The following is a 21833-nucleotide window of genomic DNA, read 5'->3' as shown; positions in this document are numbered from 1 at the left end:
GTGTGCTCTCCGCGGCTCTGTGCGTTACCGGCACGGTGGGAGATGTGGTATTAAGTCTTTGTTTTCTGATGCCGGAGCTGGATCCGACCCCGGGGGTGCCCGACGGGGGCACCGTCCTCCTGACACAGCTCCAGCGAGCGACAAGGCCGTGCAAAGGAAGGTAAAGACCTTCCTGGGATCACGCAACTTGTTTTCATAACCAGCTTTAAAGCGCCGGGGGCGGGGCCCGGGGGCTGGCGGCGGCCGCTCTCCGCCCCGATGACCCTTCCCCACAGGTGCCGGCGCCGCCATTTTGTGCCGAGGGGCGGGGCGGAAGCCCACCCTTGCCATGGAAACGGAAGCGCCGTGCCGCCACTTCCGCTCCCGGCGCGTCTACCCAATGGGCGGGGCCGGCGGCCTTTTGGCGCCGAATGCGAAGGGGGCGCGCGGCGGAGGCGAGCAGGTGGGGAGCGCGGACCCGCGTCGCGGAGAGCGCCCCCTGCCGGCGGGGTGGCCCTGTCCCTCCCCGCCATGGCGGCCGTGCCGCAGAACAACCTGCGGGAGCAGCTGCAGCTCCACTCGGCCCGCAGCGCCCTCAGCAAGCCGCTCCCGCCACGGAACCGGCCGGCGTGAGTACCGCGGGGACTCGGGGTGGCGGCGGGCGGCAGAGCTTTACCGGTGCAGCGAGCTCACCGGGGAGCGGGAGGCGTCCGAGATGCTGACGCGGGGCTCCTCTCTTTGCAGGGGCTTCACCTTCAAGAAGACCTCCCTGGCTGGTGCCCTGCCCAGGGAGCCTCGGGGCCTCTCTGCCGCCTCTGCGTTAAGGGAGAAAGACGTTAACACTTCCCTGGTTGCACTCACCTCGCCCCTCCCTGCCTCCAAGGACAAGAAAACCCAAATCCAGGATTTCTTTCCAGTGGCAGCCAGTCCCCGTGGACAGGGCCTCGAGCCGGACTGTGTGAGCCCAACGCTTGCCAGGTCTCAGGAGGTGTCAGAAGTCCCCGTGGCCTCTGGAAAGAGGAGTGTGACTGAGGGGCTGTGGGGTGCTCCAGCCCGGGAGGCCGTGCCTAGTCCTGTGGCCGGCGCTGTCATTACCATAGAAGATGAGTGGGATGACATGGACGACTTTGATTTGTCAAGAATCGAAAAGAAGTATTGCAGACCGCCAGTCCTGACCCCCAAAGGGCAGCGGGCCTCCTGCAAGGCCTCACAGAGGTCAAACCCTGGCCTGGATGAGCCACCGGTCCTGTCCCCCAAAGGGCAGCAGGCCTCCTGCAAGGCCTCCCAGAGGTCAAACCCTGGCCTGGATGAGCTGCCTGGCTCTCCCGGGACCGTGGGTGACAACACGGGGCCTTGCAGCCATGGTGCTTCGGGGTGCAGGGAGAACTCTCCAGAGGCTGAACGACAACCCTTGTCGCAGCAATCTCTGATCTGTCTTGAGGATTCAGCTCCCTGCAGCGGTAACAAGGCTGTGGGTGAGATCCTTTGGGAGAATTTATCAGCTGATGTGATTTTGGATGATGATGGGGAAGAGGCTCACCCAGGTAACAGTTTATTTTAAAGTACCAATGAGCTAGAAGAAATTACGTTTGTGTTTGCACACAGAGGGCTTGATTTTTCAGAAATTGGAGGGAGCTGCACGCTCATATCTGATGAGCAGTTGTGGGTACATGGATTTAATCTGGGTAACTACAGCTTGTGAAAGTGCAGGGTTGCAAATAGTGGAGCATTGTCTCTGCAGCAGAAGTAGCAGCTGGTCTACATGGTAGTATTGGGGTTGCAAGACTGAATCCCATATGGCATTCCAGAAATGAAGAGCAATAATCTATAGGGATGTTATAGAAAGAAGCATTTTTAAAATTCATACAAAAGAGACATAAAGTCATCTTACACCTAAATGTAATTATGAGAAATATTAAACCAGAAAAAGAGATCTCTTTCAATTTAAAACAAACCAACAAAAAAACCCCCACGAAAATATCTCCAGCCCTTGATTATGACCAAAAAGTTCATGACTATCAGTGAGAGTCCTTCCTTGGTAGCTCCTGTGTTCCATGTAGCTTCTCTATTTTATATGGCTTACCTGTTATGCTTTGAAACTTTTGATCTTTATTTGTGGAATGAAATGTTTATGCAACGGAACAATATGCAACAGTATTCTGTGATGCTGCTGTTACACTAAGTGGTGAAAGAATTTGTGAACTGTATTTCTCTTCCTAAGACTATTTTGTTACCTTTCCCCCACTTTCCGTGAAATGCATTTTAATGTGTTAATGATATTGGCCTTTCTTAGTAGGATTTCTCCTAGGTACATGTAAATTTACCTTCTAATTCCAATATAGGGACTATGCTAGCCAATGAGTCTACACTCTTTTTAAGCTAGTATTTAATATAACAATAGTTTTCTATAAAATCTCTTGCCGGAAAATATACCTCTTAAGTTTTTCTTTTCTGATAGGGAAAGGTAACAATAGGCAAGCTGTTTAACTTTTCCACTTAAAAGAGGGTTTGTTGGGGTTTTGTCCATTGGTTTTTAATGAGGGAGAAAAAGGGAGCAGTAATAATTATTTTTTTTTTCTTTTAGAAGTCAGAAACTGTATTAAACGAGTGTTTTGAAATCTGGCTATTAATTTTTTTCCAGTGTTCCATTGCATTTTTGTTTATAGCAGAATGAGTTTACGGTGTTACCCAACAATATTAATACACTTCTCTTTCAGCTTCTAATGATAAAAGTGGTGAGAGCCAGAAGACAAGCAGTGATGAGAAAAACAGCCCCCCAGAACAGGATGAGGCTGACATCGACCTGTTTGCAGGCACTGAACTTGAAGAGGATGATTGCTTAGATACTGTTCCGCCTTCCCCTGAAGAAGAGCTGCCTTCCTTCTCACCTTCTGTAAAAAACATTAGGTAAAACAAAGTTTATTGATAAAACTGTCTGTCTTTAGGATGGTTTTAAAAAGTATGAAAACAGACATGAAACCAGTGCTTGTTAAAAAGTTACAGATTGTGTTGATTGTGTCTGTTGCTTGGCAAGTCAGCAGTTGACAGTTGCTATTAATGTTTTATGAAATACTTTTTTTTTATGGCCAATGTTTAAGGTAGCTTTTGCTTCGGGAAAAAAAAAGAGTTATTTTTCCTTTTGTAGTGGGAGGAGAAAAAAATTACTGAAGAAAGTCTACATGTTGGCATGTAGGATGAGTGGCAAACTGCTCAGCTACTTGGATTTTAACAAATTTGTTTATCTTTTACACACATCTTAAATGCTGTTATTCTGAAAGATAAACTTCTTTTATGGAAATGCCTTGATTTATACATACCTGTATTTTAATGACTTTTTCTTTTGATGTTAGTAATATTTTCAAAGAATCTCCTACTGGTGGAAGATCCACAGCTAGCAGCATTGAGTCCAAGCCTGGGAAGGTTGCCACAGTGCAGCCTGTTGCTGACAGTGATCCTAGTGCGGAGGATGCAGGTACACGAAACATTTTGAAATTTTATGCCTCAGATTTTGGGGATGGTTTGCAACTAATTGTTCTCCTGTGTATCCCATGTAATCTGAGAGCATTAACTAACAGTTGACTGATGGGGACAAGGAAGCAGAGGACTGAGTCTCATACAGGATTTTCAGATGTTTTGTATACATTGTGTAGATGCAGGGATGTTGTCTGATCCTGATTCTGGGTTTGTCAGTACCAGTCTGTGATATGGCACAGACCTCCTTTTCAAGACTTAAAAGCACGGATCAACCAAATTGTTCCTGAAGTCAGCTATGACACAAAGACACATCACTGTAAGCTGGAGCTGTGCCAGCACTTCCATTTGATTCCCACAGATTTGGGAAATACTGAGCTAAAATGTTTCTGAGTTTCACTCACAGAATGAAAAGTTACTAAGTACAGGTGTGGCGTAGCCTGGTTTTAAGGCTGCAGGTTCAGACTTTCCTCTCAAGATCCTCTCAAGATATATATGGAAATGTAGCTTATGGTGCTGTTCTGTAGTGCCATTTAAAATGTTTATAATGCCCAGAACAGTGTTTTCATATTTCTGTTTTAACAATGCTGTTCTGGAAATCAATTTAGTCAAGCTCCATCTTGTCATACTTTAGTGTACCTATAGTGAACTTCTGATCAATGTGGACCATTAGCTTGTTGCAAGAGATGCCCTTCTGACCCAGTAAATCAGAGTTAGGCAAGTGTAGCAGAAGCCAGAATTTAGTCTGAGGGAGCACACCCCCAGTAGCAGCAGTTTGAGGTACAGTGCAGGTCATTGACAAAATCCAGATGGTTTGCAGTGGTACCAAATTTTAAAGGGAAGGTCATGAGGTGACAAATGCTGAGTTTCACTTGTGGGAGGTTTTCTACAGTGCTTTCTAGACTAGAATTGCAACATAATATTTTGAGAAAAGGTGTTTTAATGTGTTTGGAGAGGAGTAATTTGAGATAAGCAAAACATGTAAACTTGAATGTTTTTTGGAAATAAGTTTCAAAGAACTGTAATGAGGTTTCAAAAATGTATATAGATGGATAATTAAAAGGCAAGGGCAAAAATATGTAGACTAGGTGAGTTCATGCACGCAGATACAGTTTCTTTATGTGAATGGACTTCTTAAAAATATATTGAAAGTAAATTATTTGGACTTATTTGTTTCAATTTACTGTCTTTTGGGAGAGTGATATCATCTTGTTACGTATTCTAATAAAAATTAGTATTACTGTCTGCTAAAATCACTCCATCTAACAGATAAAGGCTTGCATTTGGAACAGCAACTCTATGGCATCATGGATGATATCTGTAAACTGGTAGATACCATTCCACTTCATGAGCTTAAGTTTCTGTCCTGTGCAAAAGAACTTCTCCAGCAGAGAGATCTCAGGTACGCTTTAATAAGCAGTCTTCTGCATTTCCATGCTCTGTGTGAAGCGGTGTTGTGCCTGCAGGTGTCTCCATCACACTGAAAAGATGATACGGAAGGATTTTTTAAAAGCTTAAAATTACTGACCAAATGAAGAAAAAGAAAAAAATCAAAAAAACCTGCTGAAAATATTAACAATCCCAGTGTTCTACCAGAAGAAAGGGTCCAGTTTCACATTCAGTCTGAGTCATAGGTAGTCCTGTATCTTTTCTCTGGAAGCTGACTGGCACCAGATACTTCCAAAGAGGCAGAGTGATGTGATATAACTTGCTAGGTGTCATCCTGATTTCTTGTAACAGGAGGCATTAATTTAATATTCTGTCTATGTGACTCACTATCACTGACTACAGTGATTATGAGTTCTCCTAATATCCATGTACGTGTCACCTTTCAATCTGATTATTGCTACTGCAGTCTGCTTTTTTAACTTCTGCATGGTTTGATGACATAATACGTGGATGAAGTATTGAGATTTGGGATTTTGTTTTGTTTTTTTACTGGACTGGGACTATGTGCTTTTTCTGAATGTTCTCAGTAAAACTAATTTATTCTGTTTTCTCTTATTACCGTAGTCAGACATAGTCTTTATAAAGTACATAAAACCATAATTTGGTTCAAGCATATTTTTACTTTTTAAACTTCAGGTTTGTGCCTCTAAGGATTTTTTGTTTGTTTGTTATGCTCTACCTTGCCTAGATCAGTTCCTTGCTATTAGGAATTCTTTTATTTTATGTCCACAGAGAAGATGTAGTAATTTTGTAATGATTTTGTTCAACTGAGTTCTGGTATTTTTCTCTCTTCCCTGGATATGTTTGAAATATTTTTTAAATATAGTGACACAGAATATGACGTAACCACCATATGTTAGTATTTTTAATAGGAGAGAGACAAAACTGTTTAATGTATGTTTTAGAACTTGATAAACCATTGCTTGTGACTAAATATTTTCTTCCTTCCCTTACTATCTCTCCCAGGAGAAAATTGCTAGCTAATTCTGTCACTTTGAACAAAAGTAGCATAAACAACACTTCTCCTAGAAACTGGAAGGCATGTGTGGACCAGGGCCCTCTTGTGTGTCCTGGTACTGCTGCTCTGTGTTCTGGCCCGAACTGGAGCTTCAGTTCTGACAGGAACTCGCCAAAATCCACAAACGTCCCATCTATGCTTTCTGGGACTGTTAATCCAAACAATTTTTCTACCAAAAAAAATCAAACCTTGGATGCCTCTTACGCTTCAAAGCGAAGCACTGAGGAGATCACCTGCCCAGAAACTACAGCACTGTCTTCTTTCAAGGTAAATGGCAAAGAGGGAGCTTCTCTCAGCCTCTGTTCTGAGATGTCCTTGGACAGCAGCTGCTATGAAAAACCAGGGGTGAGAAACAGTGGAAACCAGCATCTGCTGGAGAGGCCTCTGACAAGCACAGCTCTGAAAGGTCAGAGCAAAGCTCCTACTGGCATTCCTGCAGAAGACAGTTTAGGTATAAATGATACAGGCTTTGACCTTGATCACTTTGATATTGATGATTTTGATGAGGACTGGGAGAATTCGGTGAATGTTTCAGTACCTGAGACGCCATCTACGCCGTCGTATCAGCCTGTCGGGGAAGGGCCACCTGCCAAATCGCTGTTGTCAAAGATAATGTCCAGAGCCAAAGGGTCTGCTGTTGTATCAAATCCTGCTGCTCTGAAGTCAAGCTTCTTGATGGCAACAAAGAACCGTTCAGGTAAATTATGCTCATTAGGATTATTGTCTTTCCCATTTAAAATTTTTATTTACTTATTTTTAAACCTAAGGCCAAGTAACTTACTGTAGATTACAGTTTCTGTGGAGATTTCTTTTTGCAAAGTCATCTTCTGTTTTTTTCCTCCAAGTGATGCCAAGCTTCTTGAATATTTATTTGCCATGCAGGTTGCAGGCTGTTGGGAAGATAAAGCTGCTAAAATAGGAAACCAGAATGTTTCTGTGTTTTAATTAAATAATGATTCTGCAGTTGTTAATTCAAAGCTGTACAAAGCTGTTTATGCAAAGTGTTCAAAAATGGGCACTTGTTGAAGCAAATCTAATCCCTCTGGAGCACAGGGGTGGGTCAGTATTATTTGTGGTTACTGTAGGAATGGGTTGGTAAAAGGGGAGGTGAAAATGTTAACCCTTTCCATCAGCTTCTCTGTCACTGATTCAGCTAGCACCTACTGTTAGGTACCCACAAATAGCAAGCCTATTCATAGTTGTTTGTGACAGAGATGAAGTTTGTCAGCGTAAAGACTATGCGTTTTACACAGTCATGGGTGAGAAGCTTGTTTCCAGAGATTTGCATATAATCAAAATTCACATTTCAGCTGGTCTTAAATTCTAGATGAATGCAATGTTTTTTAGTAAGTCATGATTTGAGTTTGAAAGGTTTTGAAAGATTTAAAGGGTTGAAGTTGTGGCTAAGCCATCTGTTACAGTGAAGCAGTTTTATGTTGCGAGAGGGATAGCGCAACTTGATATTGTAACTTATTGTGAGTACATTTTCTTTGTCTACTAGATCCACTGGTTAATAACCCTGCACTAGAACGTTTCAAGGGTATGAAATTTTCCCATTCTGAAGAAATGATGAATATATTTCACAAAAAGTTTGGTTTGCACTATTTTCGGACAAATCAGCTGGAGGCCATCAATGCTGCTCTTCTGGGTGAAGATTGCTTCATCTTAATGCCCACTGGTATGTATCTCCAAACATCACACAGCTGCAGGCTTTTGGGTCTCGCACACACTTGAGAAATAAAGACCTGAAGCTCTTTTTTGCAAGGCCTGTGACAAACTTTTCACTTTTTCTGTGCCTTTGTGGAGGTGGCAATAAATTGTGCTGCTTGAATCCTGTGGCTGCAGGATTTCTGGAATATTGTATGCACTGTGGTATTTTGAATGGGGTGATTGAATTTCTGCCTTCCATAATATTTCACATGATAATTCTTCCTTATCCCATAGGTATCATATTAGAGGCAGTCACTAGTAAAAGTTTATTGTTTCTGAAAGTGCTGTAAACTGGGAAGAAAATAGGTCTCCCATCTTCCGCTCCTTCTCCACACTGTCTCCCTTTCCTCTTGATATCTAACATTTTTTGTGTTCTGTGTAATCCTTACAGGTGGTGGTAAAAGCTTGTGCTACCAGTTACCAGCGTGTGTCTCTGCTGGAGTCACTATTGTTATCTCTCCACTGAGGTCGCTGATAATAGATCAAGTACAGAAACTGAAGACTTTAGATGTAAGTTCAAACAGCTTTATTTAGTTAAACTGTGGATAAGTGGATTAGAAAACTGAAATTTTACAGCAAATCTTGTATCTCTCAAATATAAACTACAAAAATTGATTAGATGGAAGCTGTAAAAGGCACACAAAGTTGTCTGGGAAGAATTAAATTAGATGAACTAGAATACTTTGGCAGTCTAACCGCTAAATTTATTGATGCTCGTGTGTATTTGTTATTGGAGTTTAGTTTTCAAGTACAGATGCCTGATTCTAAGATTCTGAGAGTTGTATTTGGACACCTAAATAGGAGCAGCCTAGCTCTGTAGCAGAAATAAGCACTAACAATCCGTGAGTTAGGAGGCTTCTGGAGATGCTAAGCATTTCTAGAAAAGTAATACACAGAGAAAAGAAATGCAAGAAATGCAGAAGATGTGTGTTCCTAAGTCTGACCACTTATGAACTGCTTTTGCCTCGGTGAAGTGTCTTTTTGATCCTTAATGTATTATTGAGATTGAGCGATCAGGGAAACAAATGTGGATAACATGTTTTAGGGCAAAAATACAGAGATGTTTTGGGGTATGAGACCAAAGGGACTATGACGAAGGGTTTTGAAGCTCAGACAAGTCCTTCCCTCATCAAGTACAGTTTTTGATAGTCTAACTAGATAGGGCCCTTGAATGGTTGTCTACAGTTTAGTGATTGTTGCACAACGCTACACTTTGGCCATGCTCTTCACTCTTTCTGGTGTTGTGGGGTGCCATGGCTGTAAAAGCCAGTTAAACGGGCTCTGTGACTCCTGGGGATTTGTAGCTGCAGAAGGAATTAACTCTCTGCAGAACTGCAGGTGCCTCTTGGAAGAGGAAGAGGAGACAAGCAGGCAGAATTGGCTCTATTGGTATGACCTATTCTTACATCATTTTTGTCCTTAGGATCCAATTCTTTTGTTACTATTTAGCATAAATAGTAATTTATACTTTCAAATTTAATATTAAATTGCTGCTCCAAGTTGTATTCAACCTCTTCTGATGCTATGTTGTTCTATGTTTGTGGGCACTGTTATTGAGGGTGTTACCATGTTTTTGTCCTTTTTGGAAACTTTGTTTCTTATCTTAAGACCTCTGTTGTCTGAATTCAATCTCAAATTTACAGTGTATTGAGCAATAAACAAACATCACAGCTATTTTCTTTACTGGAAAGAGAGTTCAAAGAAAGCAGACAATTCCCTAAGTCAGCTGTTGGTCTGCTGGTAGAATTGGGAGCAGAATAATAGAATTTTGCTTATAGTCTTTTGATTTTATCATTAGAAAAATTCTGTGATATCTACAGTATGGTGGGTGTTCAAATGCTATCTATAATAACACAAAGAAGCATTTAAAATGTGTTCGTTGAGGATAGTAAATACATGTACTTTTTTGGTGTGCTTTAGATGTAGGACTGTATTTGGAAGTTATTCTGTTTTGTGCATATTGAAACTTAATTTTTTTTTTTAATGTAGATTGCTGCAACACATTTGACTGGTGATAGAACAGATGCTGATGCTTCAAAAATATACATGCAATTGTCAAAAAAGGATCCTGTAATAAAGCTTCTGTATGTTACCCCTGAGAAGGTTTGTATTTAATTTGAATTGTAAAATCACGGAGGCAACAAGAGAAGGATTACTATGAAGTATTAAAGGGGAAACACTGAACTTAGAGTAGGCTCCTGGGGAAAAAAAATTGTTAGCATTTTTTAGGTAATTCAGTAAGACTGTGCAGATATAACTAATTTCAATCAGTAATTAACCAAGAATGAGAACTGCGTATGTCTATACAATCTAAATTCTTAAAATAAAAAAAAAAAATCCCATGCCCATCCATTTTGATATATATCTTACTACATATTAGTGGCTAATTGCTGTCAAGTAGCTATTAGAATCTAAACTACTATGAATAGGATAATACAGGGAAAAAATATGGAACTGTCAAGGTCATACGTGATTGTCAAAAGATTGCCTTGTACTTAATTATATGCTGCCATTAAAAATTATGTTATTCCACAAGAGCTTTGTAAGAGAGGACTGTTTAGTGTGCTGATTACATTTCTTTCTTCAGCATTGTCTTTCTCTGTCTTTCATGACATAAGTCATTTAAATTTACTCAGATTGTAGGACCTCTGGGTAGATGATCCTAGAACCTTGCAGTAATCCCACACCAGCTGCTTCATTGTCAATTAAAATGAAGCTGATTGCTATCTTCTTTATGCCTTCAAGCTTTACCTGTGCAGTCAAGATTAACTTTACTGTACAGAACAATTGTTTCTGTATCCTTAGTCAGATGGGGTGACACTTTACTCTGTTAGTTTGCTTTCTAATGCTGCTGAAATCTTGTACCTAGATTTGTGCAAGCAACCGACTGATGTCAGCCCTGGAAAATCTCTATGACAGAAAACTCCTAGCGCGTTTTGTCATTGATGAGGCCCACTGTGTCAGCCAGGTAAAAACCTTGATTTGTTTTTCAAAATGGCAAAAGACTTAGTTGGAGCATCTTACTCAGTTATACTTAAATTTTGTTTTTAAACTAGTGGGGTCACGATTTTCGACAAGACTACAAACGACTGAATATGCTCCGCAAGAAGTTTCACTCTGTTCCCATGATGGCTCTTACTGCCACTGCTAACCCCAGAGTACAGAAGGATATTCAGAATCAGCTTGAGATGCTAAAACCACAAGTGTAAGTTGCTCAGCAGCCTCCTGAAACAATTTGTTTGTGCTGCAGAAATTTTGAGGGGAAAACTTAGTAAAGTAAGAAAAGCATTACAGGTCCATCTGAAATACTTAGATAATTGTATCTGATTAAATGAGAATGTATGCGTGGAATTTAATGTGAGCTATATGCAAAATATTAAAGTAAGAAGAAAAAAACTTGCCAAACTCTTCCTTGCATGATTAAGGAAGCTGTTTAACAGAAACTAACATCATGACATTTTCTATGTCACTGACAAAATGTGCAAGTTGTATTTTAGGGTGCTTTTCATGAAATGGCTGGAAAACTGCAAAAGCTGGAAATGTTCTTTAATTAGCATTGCAGTAACATAGATAATGAGGTACCATTGGGCCTGGATTGTATTGTAGTCTTTTCATTGTACATGATAGAAATATAACAAAACAGAATGCTTTATTTTTCTTATTTTAGAAATGTATTTTAGGGAAGAAGGAGGGAGGTGACACTATATTTTGCAAATTTGGTCAGACAAATGTGGATGCTAGTACTCAAAAGGAAAATGAAGGCAAGGCAAATCACTGTCTGCATGTTTGGTTTAGGGGCATTTCTTCCTTCTACGTAGTGCCATGTAGCTTTGGTTTTTTTCACAGCCACAGGAAAAATGCAGGAATTTTAGACCCAAAGTATGGGCGATGTAAATCTCTGTGGGCATAGTGGAACGATAATTCTATTGCAAAAAATGCAGAACAAGTAGTAGTTAGTTGAATTTGGGACATTCCAGTCAATACCTAGCTTGTTGAAAGGATTATTGCACCCATAAAGCTGACAAGCACCCATGACACCCATGTCATCTTTTAGGTTTACAATGAGCTTCAACAGGCATAACTTGAAATATGATGTATTGCCCAAGAAGCCAAAGAAGGTGGCCATGGATTGCTTGGAATGGATTAAAAAATATCATCCACGTGAGTACTGAGCAGCATAGTGTGATTGCATGCATTTTTATGAACTACTTCTTAAGGCAGGAAGAGCTTTTATAATGGTGTAAAAACCCCAAACTTGCACCTTTCTGTAAGTGACTAATATATTTACAAGCAAAAACAGGTTGGAGGCAAAATGATATTATTGATAATGGGAATCAGATTTATGGGCATCCTAAAGTTAAGAGTTCAAGTTAAGATGTAAAAGTAAATTATGGTAATGCTCTTGAGTAATCTTTCTGGAGGTTACCAGACCTTTTAGCATCGTGTCTTCAGAGTATAAAGGTCATCTAATATCCATACTGTTTTAATTGTTTAATTCTGTTGGTCTGCTTATCTATGGTTCCCTTGAAGATATCTTCAGAGATTCCTGTCTTTCTAGGCTCACTTTCTGGAGTCATGCAGCTCCTGCTGCTGGAAGCCAACTATACCAAGCTCCCTTCATAGCTTCTCTAGGGCTGTAACCTAGTATATCCTTGACTAAACTGCTCTAGCTCTTGATTTATGTAGTTAGTTATTCACCAAAACCACAGGAAATTGGGTGAGGAAAAACTAACAAAACCATCTAATATTAATAAAATTAATTTTCTTTGTTATTAAGCAGTTATTGCATTACACTTATATTTATTCCAACAGGGAGAAGTTGGTATTTGCTTGACAGGTATGACTATTAAAACAAGTGAAAGGTAATAAAGCTGTATTGTAGCGCAAATCTTTTTTTTTATGTATTCGCAGATGACTCTGGAATAATTTATTGTCTTTCACGTCATGAATGTGACACAACAGCAGCTATTCTGCAGAAGGAAGGTCTTGCTGCACTTGCCTATCATGCTGGCCTTGCTGACTCCAACAGAGATCTTGTACAAAAGAAGTGGATTAATCAAGAAGGATGCCAGGTAAAAGAAAAGCAACTGGGGGAAAAAAGTAAATAGAATTTAGAGCACTTTTATCCCTCTTGGCCTAGTAGATGAAAGCAAAGTTGTGTAACGTTATGCCAAATTGGATGCAGTATTGAATAACTGATCCAAACAGATCTGCCAAAACACATTAGCCATCTTCTTACTGGGAGTTTTACAAATCAAAGTCTGCAGCGCAGCACCAAGTGATGATACTCCAGGAGGAAGGAACTGAAGCAGTACAAGGCTTCTGAAACAGCTCTAGGCACACTGCTGAACTGTATATTGAGACTCAAATTTGGAGTTTTCCCTTTGTCTGGAATAGCTCTTCTCAAAGGAGAGGTGTTTTTGCTATTTTGTACTTGTCTTGCAGTGTTACAATTGAAATTCTAGGTTCTGCAGTTTTGTAATCCTGATCACCTGCCTGTTTTCGGTGCAGAGTGCTGCATGAATGACTTTCATAACTCTGTGTAACAAATTATTTGCTTCCTAGGTTATATGTGCAACAATTGCCTTTGGGATGGGAATTGATAAACCTGACGTACGCTATGTTATCCATGCTTCTCTTCCTAAATCTATAGAAGGTTACTATCAAGAATCTGGCAGAGCTGGACGAGATGGAGAAATGTCTCACTGTCTGCTCTTCTACAGCTACAGTGATGTAACCAGAATTAGAAGACTAATACTAAGTGAGTTCTCATGTTTGTAACTTAATGGAGACAATATTAAAGAAGTCACTTAGTCACTGGTCTCTGTTTCATTTTTAGACTGTTATTTTCTCATTTAGAAGTGCCATATATAGTATGGTATTGCAAAATGGGAGAACTGTGCATCTTTACCTGAATAGTTTTCTGTAATGGAAGATTTTTGTCACTTGTACTTAATTTTAGTCAAAACCGTTTTGCTTCATACATATCCATCTCTTGATTCTTGTCATTCTAGTCTTATTTCCCTTCTCCATTCTTTAAAACTTTAGAGGCAAAATCTGTCCCAGGTTAGTTCTGTACTAACCTACTCATCTTTTTTTAAGCAAAAAAAGAATATTGTGTTTTGTCTATCTGATAATACATAAAAGTGCAAAGGTGCAGATTTAACAAATACAATTGAATTTATTGCTTTTCAGTGGAGAAAGATGGCAACAGTTACACAAGACAGACCCACTTTAACAACCTGTACAGTATGGTTCACTACTGTGAGAATGTAGTTGATTGCCGGAGAATTCAGCTTTTGGCCTACTTTGGGGAAACTGATTTTAATCCCACCTTCTGTAAAGATCACCCAGAAGTAATTTGCGATAACTGCAGTAGAAAGAAGGTAAAAATCATAGCTCTTATTTATAGTGTCGTCAAACTGATTTTGCATTTAGCTGCATTAAAAAATGGTTACATGACATTTGGGAAGGCAAATGGAGAAAATGAATAAGATGTCTTGTATTTTTGTGATGCTAGATGCTTTGGATTATTTCCAGGGTTTAACCTAGAGTAGAATCATACAGACTATCCATGGACTTACGATGCTCTTATTTCTGTCCGAGGAGGACTAGTGAGGTGTAAGAATGTTCCTTAGTGTCAATTTTTCTTGGCTACAGTGCTTATAGGAGGCAGGACCTAATATAAGATCCACTGGAATGGCTGTGGGGAAATCCCTTCCACTGCCTATTCTGATGTTTTCAAGGCAGCTTTGTGCTGCCAGAATAGCACGAGTGCCACATTAGGAGGTGTACAGTGCTTGAGGTGGCCCAAAGATTAAGGTTTGTGCATCAAGGATTGAAGCAAACTTGTTAGTGGCATGAACAGAGTAGAAGAGAAGATAGCTGTTGAAGCAGACAGGGAAGGGTTACTGAGCTCAGTTTTATACCTGATGATACTGCTTCTCAGTCCTGTGTTTGCAACAAAATTTGGCTAGAATAATGCATATTCAGTCCAGTCTTTGCATTTTAATTCATATTGGAAGTGTAAGTTCTAGTGCATGGCAGCAGAATAATTACAGGAATACTTTCCAAATTATTTACCTTGATTACCAGTATTCATGCAGCAATCTTGCAGCTCACTCTATGGAATTAACACAATAGAGATGATATACAATCAGTTGGTATGTATTATTGCATTTTCCAGGGTATTATCAAATGAAGAATTTCTGTGACTATATCATATCACTGTAGGTATACTAACTAGAAAATGACTATTTCTCTGTTTGGAACAAAATGAATTCATGACTGGAAAAAGCTCAATAATGACAAATAAGGTTGTCAGTAACAACTTGCATTAGGACAGAACCACATAACATTGTTTCCTAATTAAGTCTATTTTAATAGGATTACAAATCAAGAAATGTTACAGATGAAGTGAAGAGCATTATAAGATTTGTACAACAGCACTGTGGACAAATGGGACGTATAAATGCAAAGAGAAATACAGGTTCTGGAAGATACACGTTGAATATGATGGTAGACATTTTCTTAGGTGAGTGCTGTTCTTCCAGAAACAACACCTAAATAGACTTGCTGCATAAATTTCTGACTAAGGATCAGGAGGTCTGTGCAATACCGGCAGTGGTTTAAATTAAGATATGTTTTGCAAAATTATTCTTCCCAGGAATCTCTTGGTGGTAAATGATCCAAAATAAATGAGACTAAAGCTTTAATCTGTTTCAGGTTGCTATAGTGATAATATTAGTTCTCTGGTGGTGCTTGGAGTTTCTGGTGCTTAAATGTGGGGTTTTTATGTGCATAGACTATGAAGTACCCTTGGGAATCTTCCACAGGTCTGTAAATACATATGTACGTAGGCTTTCTAATCACAGGCTAATCCTGTGATTTCTGTTGTACAGGTACGACAAATGCAAAGATTCAGTCTGGAATATTTGGGAAGGGAGCTGCCTACTCAAGGCATAATGTTGAAAGACTGTTTAGAAAACTGGTCTTGGACAAGATACTGGATGAAGACTTGTATATCACAGCTAATGACCAAGCGGTAGCATATGTAATTCTAGGAGAGAAAGCTCAGGCTGTGCTAGATGGATTGCTACAGGTGTGTAACAATTTTTTTTTTTTCTTGAACATATTGTTTTAAGGAATGTGCTACAGTTTTTATGTAGCATATACCCTAGGATAGTTTAAACATAGTTTGCCTACCAGCTGAAGTACAGGAACTAATCTTCCAACATGCATGATTTCTAGTCCAGTATTCTAATAATAATGTTGTGAGGTGAAAGGTGAGTTTGAGAGGATTGAACAGGATTAAATCTTTCTCTTCTCCCCCCATCCATTTGATTCCAGCTTGACAAGAAAGGAAAGTTATGGCCAACACAGAAAAAGCTAGCTAGGAGGAAAACAAGGAACAGTGCTACCTTCTGCATTTTCTGCTCTATTTTTTTCCAGTCATTGGTGAGCTCTGATGGAAAATGCACTTCAAGAAGGTCATGGAACGAGTCCCAGAATTGCTTGAGGCAATGTCTCCTCTGCATTAGTGCTGTGTTTGGAGAAGAGAAGAACCCTCAGCATTAGACCTAGTGACCTCTGTTTGAAGCTAGCTGTGAATTGGGTTCTCAGGATTTTTCTTCCCTGTGTTGTGTATACTCTGCTTGTTCTTTGTAGAAGAAACTTAGGGGTGGTTGAGTAGCCTGTAAAAAAACAAACAAACAAACAAAAAAACTTTAAAAAGTCTATAGTGGGTAAATAGCGGGGGGTTTTTTTGGTCCTTCACTGTTTTCCCATGTTATCAATCAATGTTTTAGTGATGGCTCTGCAGTAACTCCCCTGACAGAAGTTATTGATTGGCTTATTTTAACAGGTGGAGTTTCATGTAACAGAAAGTGCCAGTGCCATCAGAAAGCAAAGGGCTTCCACAGCAAAAATGTCACAGCGAGAAGAGATGGTTAAAAAGTGCTTTGGGGAACTTACAGACACATGCAAAATGCTTGGGAAAGTCTTTGATGTGCATTACTTCAATATTTTCAGTACTTCAACTCTAAAGAAAATAGCAGGTAATGTCAGCTTTTCGTTACCTGGAACCCCTGTTGGCAGTAGACTGCATGTGCAATTGTAGCTTTTGCTGACAGAAAATATACAGTTTCTAACATTTAGCAAAAACGGGTTTAAGTATACATAACTAAGCGAGTCCTATGGAAGTAGCTGACAGCATAGACTCCTTGGAGCTGCAGTTTATGCCGTAGCAGTCCTGCTGGGTAAGTACAAGAGCCACCCAAGAAATCATACTGCAAAACAAACTGGGAAGCACTGTCAGAGAAAACTTTTGGACCAGCTTTTGTCCTAACCAAATAGAAGCAAATCCACTAGAATAAAGGCTTACTTCCTTACGAATATAACACATAGGGTGGAACTAAAAGGAATTAGTTTCCTCCAGAATACTCTACCATGATCTCTCTTTAAAAAAAATTAGTTTGTTTGACATGTCTAATTGGTGCTTTGTTACATTACAGAAACCTTGTCATCTGATACAGAGGTTTTACTGCAGATTGATGGTGTCACAGAAGACAAATTGGAAAAATACGGTGCAGAAATAATTAAAGTGATGGATAAGTACTCTGGATGGACCAAACCAGGTTTAGTATACTTTGCACCTACATGTGTACTTTCCTGTTTGGTACCCTCCTCTCCTCTATCAGAAGTTTCACTCAAAAGTTACCTTGTTTTAAATACAAATAACTAATTCTTACAGTTTAATAATTGCAAAAAGGGAGCAACTGCACACTTTCAGAACGTACAAAGGTCTTTGATCTTCTCACTAGTTAAATTCAGCATATCTCTGAAAGGCTAAAAAAGGAAAATAAGAACTAAGCAGAGTGCTCTGCTCCTAACCTATTAGTTATTGGCACTTATGTAATATGCTTAGTTATAATGAAAATTCTGACCTTAAGGCTAGGGGTCTTGTACCTCCTGCATATTTTTCCACCTGCATCTACTATGTATGGGGTAACATTGTAGCCTGGCAGATAATCAATAACTACAACCTTTTTATTTTTCATAGTAATTGAGGTCAGCAAGTTCAGGTCTTCACTGACTAGCTCTTGTTCAAATGTGAAGAACTTTCGAAGCTAGGTGTAAAAAAAAAAAAAAAAAAAAAAAAAAAAAAAACAAAACCCAACAAAAAACCCCCAAAAAACTATCAGGTCAGAATTGTAGAGTTTCACAGACTTTGCACAGCCTTTGAACCTTATATACAAAGTTCAGCCTAGTGGAGAATTGAGACCTGAGACTAGTAAATCTGGTAACTTCACATGAACATAGCATGTAGCCTATGTTGTAATTAGAATATTTAATACAGCTTGGCTATCAGATTAGACATCATGACCTGCAATTTTAAAGTGATTCATGTCTACATTTAAGGAGGCTGTGCTTTCATACACTGCAATGTGAATAAATGCATGTCTACAAACCTGATTTTTAAGTATTTTATTCTACTGCCTGTGCAAAGAATCGCATCCCTCTTGATAGTGACTGATTGAGGAGGAGCTCTGAGCTGTCTGAGTCTTTTGGTGTCTCCTGATGCTGTTTTTAAAAACAAGTGCCATATCTGACTGTTGTATTTATGGTATATTCCATAACTCTTTCCAGCTGACATGGGGAAGAGAGTGTAAAGGCAAAAAGCCCAGTGTTACCAAAATAGTTTATAGACAAGAAGCAAAGCTAGAGAAAATAGGACTGGCCAGCATTCTTTTATGTCATGAGATAAACCAAAACTGCCTTCTGTCCTTGCTTTACGCCAACCTACAAAACACCTTTAGCTGAGCCTGGAGCATCACCAGGATGAAGGCTGTGCAAAGGAGGTTTTGAACAGCAAGGAGAGAAGTTTTGGTACAATCACTGTGTTCTGACTGGCGCAGGCAATTATCTTGATTTTGTTAGTTTTAACTCGCTGTCTGTCTGTAGAAGATGCCTGCCAAAGTGTGGATACAGCCATGGGAAGCACTGGCACACCTGAGAGTGATGAAGAAGCAGAAGGTGTAGTTACCACCTCCAGCTATTTTTGCAATAATGCAAACCAAAGAAGGAAAAGGAAAAGGCCACCAAACTTCAGAGAATCAAAGAGGAAAAAGACAAGTAATGGTGGTAACAAGCAGTTTCATCCCAAAGGGTACGTTGCTTGTGGTTGTTCGTAACTTTTCTTTGTCCAGAATAGCATGATGACGATGAGCCCAGAATTGCACTGTTATATCCTGTGTTTTCCTGAGTAAGTATGGGCTTTAAGGATGGCATTAAAATTATCCAGGTACCTGGTAACAACTGCTCTGCTTTGGTTTTCTAGCACTTTTTGTTTAAAAAGCTCCTGGTGAGGAAGGATATTTAACAATTGTCCTTTGTTTCTCACTCTTGACTGCTACAAGCTAAGTAGTGACACTAAATTTCAGTGTGCTACCATAACCATTATTAGCAGGCTGACTGGATTCTGTGCTTGGAAACATAAAGAGGGCTTAAAACTTCAAAGATTTGATGGAATATTTGAACTTAGTTCCCCATCCCTCATTAATTCAATTCTCCCTCTGATTGTACCATACAAGACAACACCTGCATCAAGAGCATAACGTTTGGATCCAGGAGTCGGGATGGTCTTGAGCTTCTGGGGCAGATCCACCATCAAACTATCACAGGGTGATGAAGGAGCCAGGCTGGGCCTCATCCTTTGAGCTGATGACCTTATTTTAGCAGTTCATGTAGTTCTGAGTCTGGTAACTCAAGTAGTAGCAGTTTGTGCTGAAGGTCTGTGCTTTGAAACATGATGATTAATCGGTGCTGAAAGGGAAAAACCAAAAAAGTTGAAATGGCTGGAGAAAGTCTGCCCTTCCCAAACTCTCTTTAAAAACAGGTTACGTTAGAAAACTTGAGCACCAAGTTCTTATGTAGGTTTTATAGGTAGGCCTTTTAAAGGTTTGCTGTGCTCATAGCTTGCCTTGCACAGAAAGGAATTAAAGTTCCCTGTACTGTGGTATGGTCAGGTTACTTTATCCCTCAGCCTAGATATTTTACATCATTTGGTACCTGAGATAGAGAACATGAGGTACAAAAGAGCAGTTATGCAGGCAACCTATGTCTTGCATTTCTGAAATACTTTGAATGGGGTTTTATTCAGTCTGTGTGTGTCATAGAAATTGCATTATGTTTCAGCCAGGAGGAGTTAAGGCCATTCGGAAGAGTATCTAAATGATACTAACGTGCTCTCCAAAATGTTCTGTAAAATCCCCAGCTGAAGACTCATGCCTAAATTTTAAAGACTGTTAGGTTTTATTGGTATATTAACTACTGACATTTTACCACTTTAATATTGCATTCATCATCAAAGGGCAAATATGGTCTACCTTACTAAAACTCATTGCTTTCTGCCATTGTCTGTTCTTTCCAAGGATGTGTCCTTCTCTGCCCTGTTTTCCCTCGTTCTGGTCTTTTGTTTTTTGTCCCAAACAGCAGTTCCCAGCTCAGTAGGTTTTACTCCCACCCTTTTCACCTTCCCATCTACTAAAATCTTAGTCGTTAAATGCTGTTGACCCTGAAGTGTCACTTAATGTTGATATTCTAATTGGATTAATAGGAGTCAGGTTGGTTCAGCATTCTCTGTCCCTGATTCAGGCTGCTTCTTGTCCTTAGGCAAATGCCAGAGCAACAGCTACACTTGATTTACATTTCAAAGGTATTTTTTCAGCCATGTGTATTTAAAAAAAAAAAAAATTAAAAAAAATGAAAGCATAGTCTTCTAGAAAAATCTAAGGGTGGTGTACATGTAAGTAAGCACACCATGGGTGTCGGGAATGTGGCAAGTAAAGCAGATGTTTGACACATGTACCTTCTATCTGAATTTTGCAGTGGTTACAGCAAGTACAGAAGGACCAAAAGGCCATCTAGCTCAAAGACTCCAGCTTCATCTGGCTGCAGTTCAGCATCATATAGTGTTAGTGCCTCACAAGGAGCTGCTGGAAGGCTGGGGATTATGGCACCACCGAAACCCAAAAACAGACAATTCCTTCAGCCTTCATATTCAATATTCTAACTAGGCAAATGTAAATACTGTATAAAAGCAAGCCCTGAAGATGTAATCATTGTTCATTAAGTTTTTGTTTCATTTGCTAAACCTTCTGAGACTTGTACATTTGTCAACTACAAAAACTCCCATTAAATAAATGTTTTTAAGCTCATAAGTTTATTTGGACCTTTCTTTCTACTCTAAACAAATAGAGTTCTGACTGGTTTTAGAAACCCTACTATTTCAGTGAAAGTATTCCCTGTAAGCCTACTTCACAGCTACCTCAGGGATGCGCTTGAGACCACAAATCAAAAGCGGTTACTGGAACTGCACATCCCAAAGCTTTGCTTGTCTCTGTTCTTCTCCCTTGCTACTTGTGTAAGTACTTCAGAGCTCGATAGCTGAGCTGCTCTTCTGAATATGTAAGTCTTGGGATGCTCATGTGAGATAGAAAATATAATTAACGGTTGTAGGTTTCAAATTTTATTTTGCAGATACTGAGGCTGGAGGGCCTCCTGGGAGTTCCAAGCCCTGCCCCAGGTGTGCTTTTTTTTTAAAAAAAATAAAAAACCTGTGATCTTGTCACAGCCACGGTGAAGGGTATTTGAGCTGCCCTTGGCTCCCCTTTCCTGCCTTGCACAAGGAAACCCTGGTGAGTTCAGACGAGGGGTTTAGACACACACCCGTCGTCTGTACACGCCTGGCAGCGCCCGGCCAGGATGAACCGTTTGCTCGCTTGACTGGCGCGGAGGATTTCATCAGCTACTCCTGGGCTCCGCCACGTCTGGTCTTGTGTGTTGTATGACCCACCCTGCGAGCCTCCAGCCCGTTTCAATTCACCTCACCGTTAAAAACGTTCACTTTTTCTCTCCTGAGCACGCCAAGCCGCGCCGTGTATTTGTCGAGCCTAATTCCCTCGCCCCTCTGCGCCGCCCAGCGTGACTCGGGGGCCTTACCCGCGCCCCCGCGGCACCTACGAGTTAAGGGCGGGGGCCAGCGCGGGCTCCGGGGTTTTGAGGCGAGCAGGGCAGCTCCGGGGCCGCAGGGAGCCGGGCGCGGTGCCCTGCCCGCGGCGAGGGCAGGGCTGCCGCTGCCGCTGCCTTGGCGGGAAGGCGCGGTGGGCGGGAAGGCCGGCCCCCAACCGGAGCGGGAAGCGGCCGC

At 40.5% G+C, this 21833-nt stretch overlaps 1 protein-coding gene across 3 annotated transcripts; it reads left to right on the top strand.

Moving 5' to 3' along the window:
* The first annotated feature begins 398 nt into the window (after window positions 1-398).
* On the top strand, window positions 399-20791 carry BLM (BLM RecQ like helicase). Of its 3 annotated transcripts, XM_049813525.1 has the most exons (21): window positions 399-608; window positions 724-1523; window positions 2697-2886; window positions 3330-3451; window positions 4720-4852; window positions 5866-6614; window positions 7419-7595; window positions 8019-8137; window positions 9617-9730; window positions 10497-10595; window positions 10684-10832; window positions 11682-11788; window positions 12539-12699; window positions 13193-13388; window positions 13823-14013; window positions 15014-15161; window positions 15529-15728; window positions 16491-16683; window positions 17140-17262; window positions 18590-18794; window positions 20516-20791. In XM_049813525.1, the coding sequence occupies exons 1-21, from the start codon at window positions 511-513 to the stop codon at window positions 20697-20699; spliced, it is 4458 nt and encodes a 1485-aa protein (XP_049669482.1). In that variant the 5' UTR covers window positions 399-510; the 3' UTR covers window positions 20700-20791. The 3 variants fall into 3 exon arrangements, with proteins under 3 accessions (XP_049669482.1, XP_049669484.1, XP_049669483.1); XM_049813527.1 differs by lacking the exons at window positions 16491-16683; window positions 20516-20791 and having other exon boundaries at window positions 18590-18688; XM_049813526.1 differs by lacking the exons at window positions 17140-17262; window positions 18590-18794; window positions 20516-20791 and having other exon boundaries at window positions 16079-16581.
* Window positions 20792-21833: the final 1042 nt, after the last annotated feature.

The sequence above is a fragment of the Accipiter gentilis genome, chromosome 10 (assembly GCF_929443795.1).
Source record: "Accipiter gentilis chromosome 10, bAccGen1.1, whole genome shotgun sequence".
NCBI classification, from domain to species: domain Eukaryota; kingdom Metazoa; phylum Chordata; class Aves; order Accipitriformes; family Accipitridae; genus Astur; species Astur gentilis.
The sequence above is the reverse complement of the archived record's forward strand: the minus strand, read 5'-3'. Positions and strand labels throughout refer to the sequence as shown.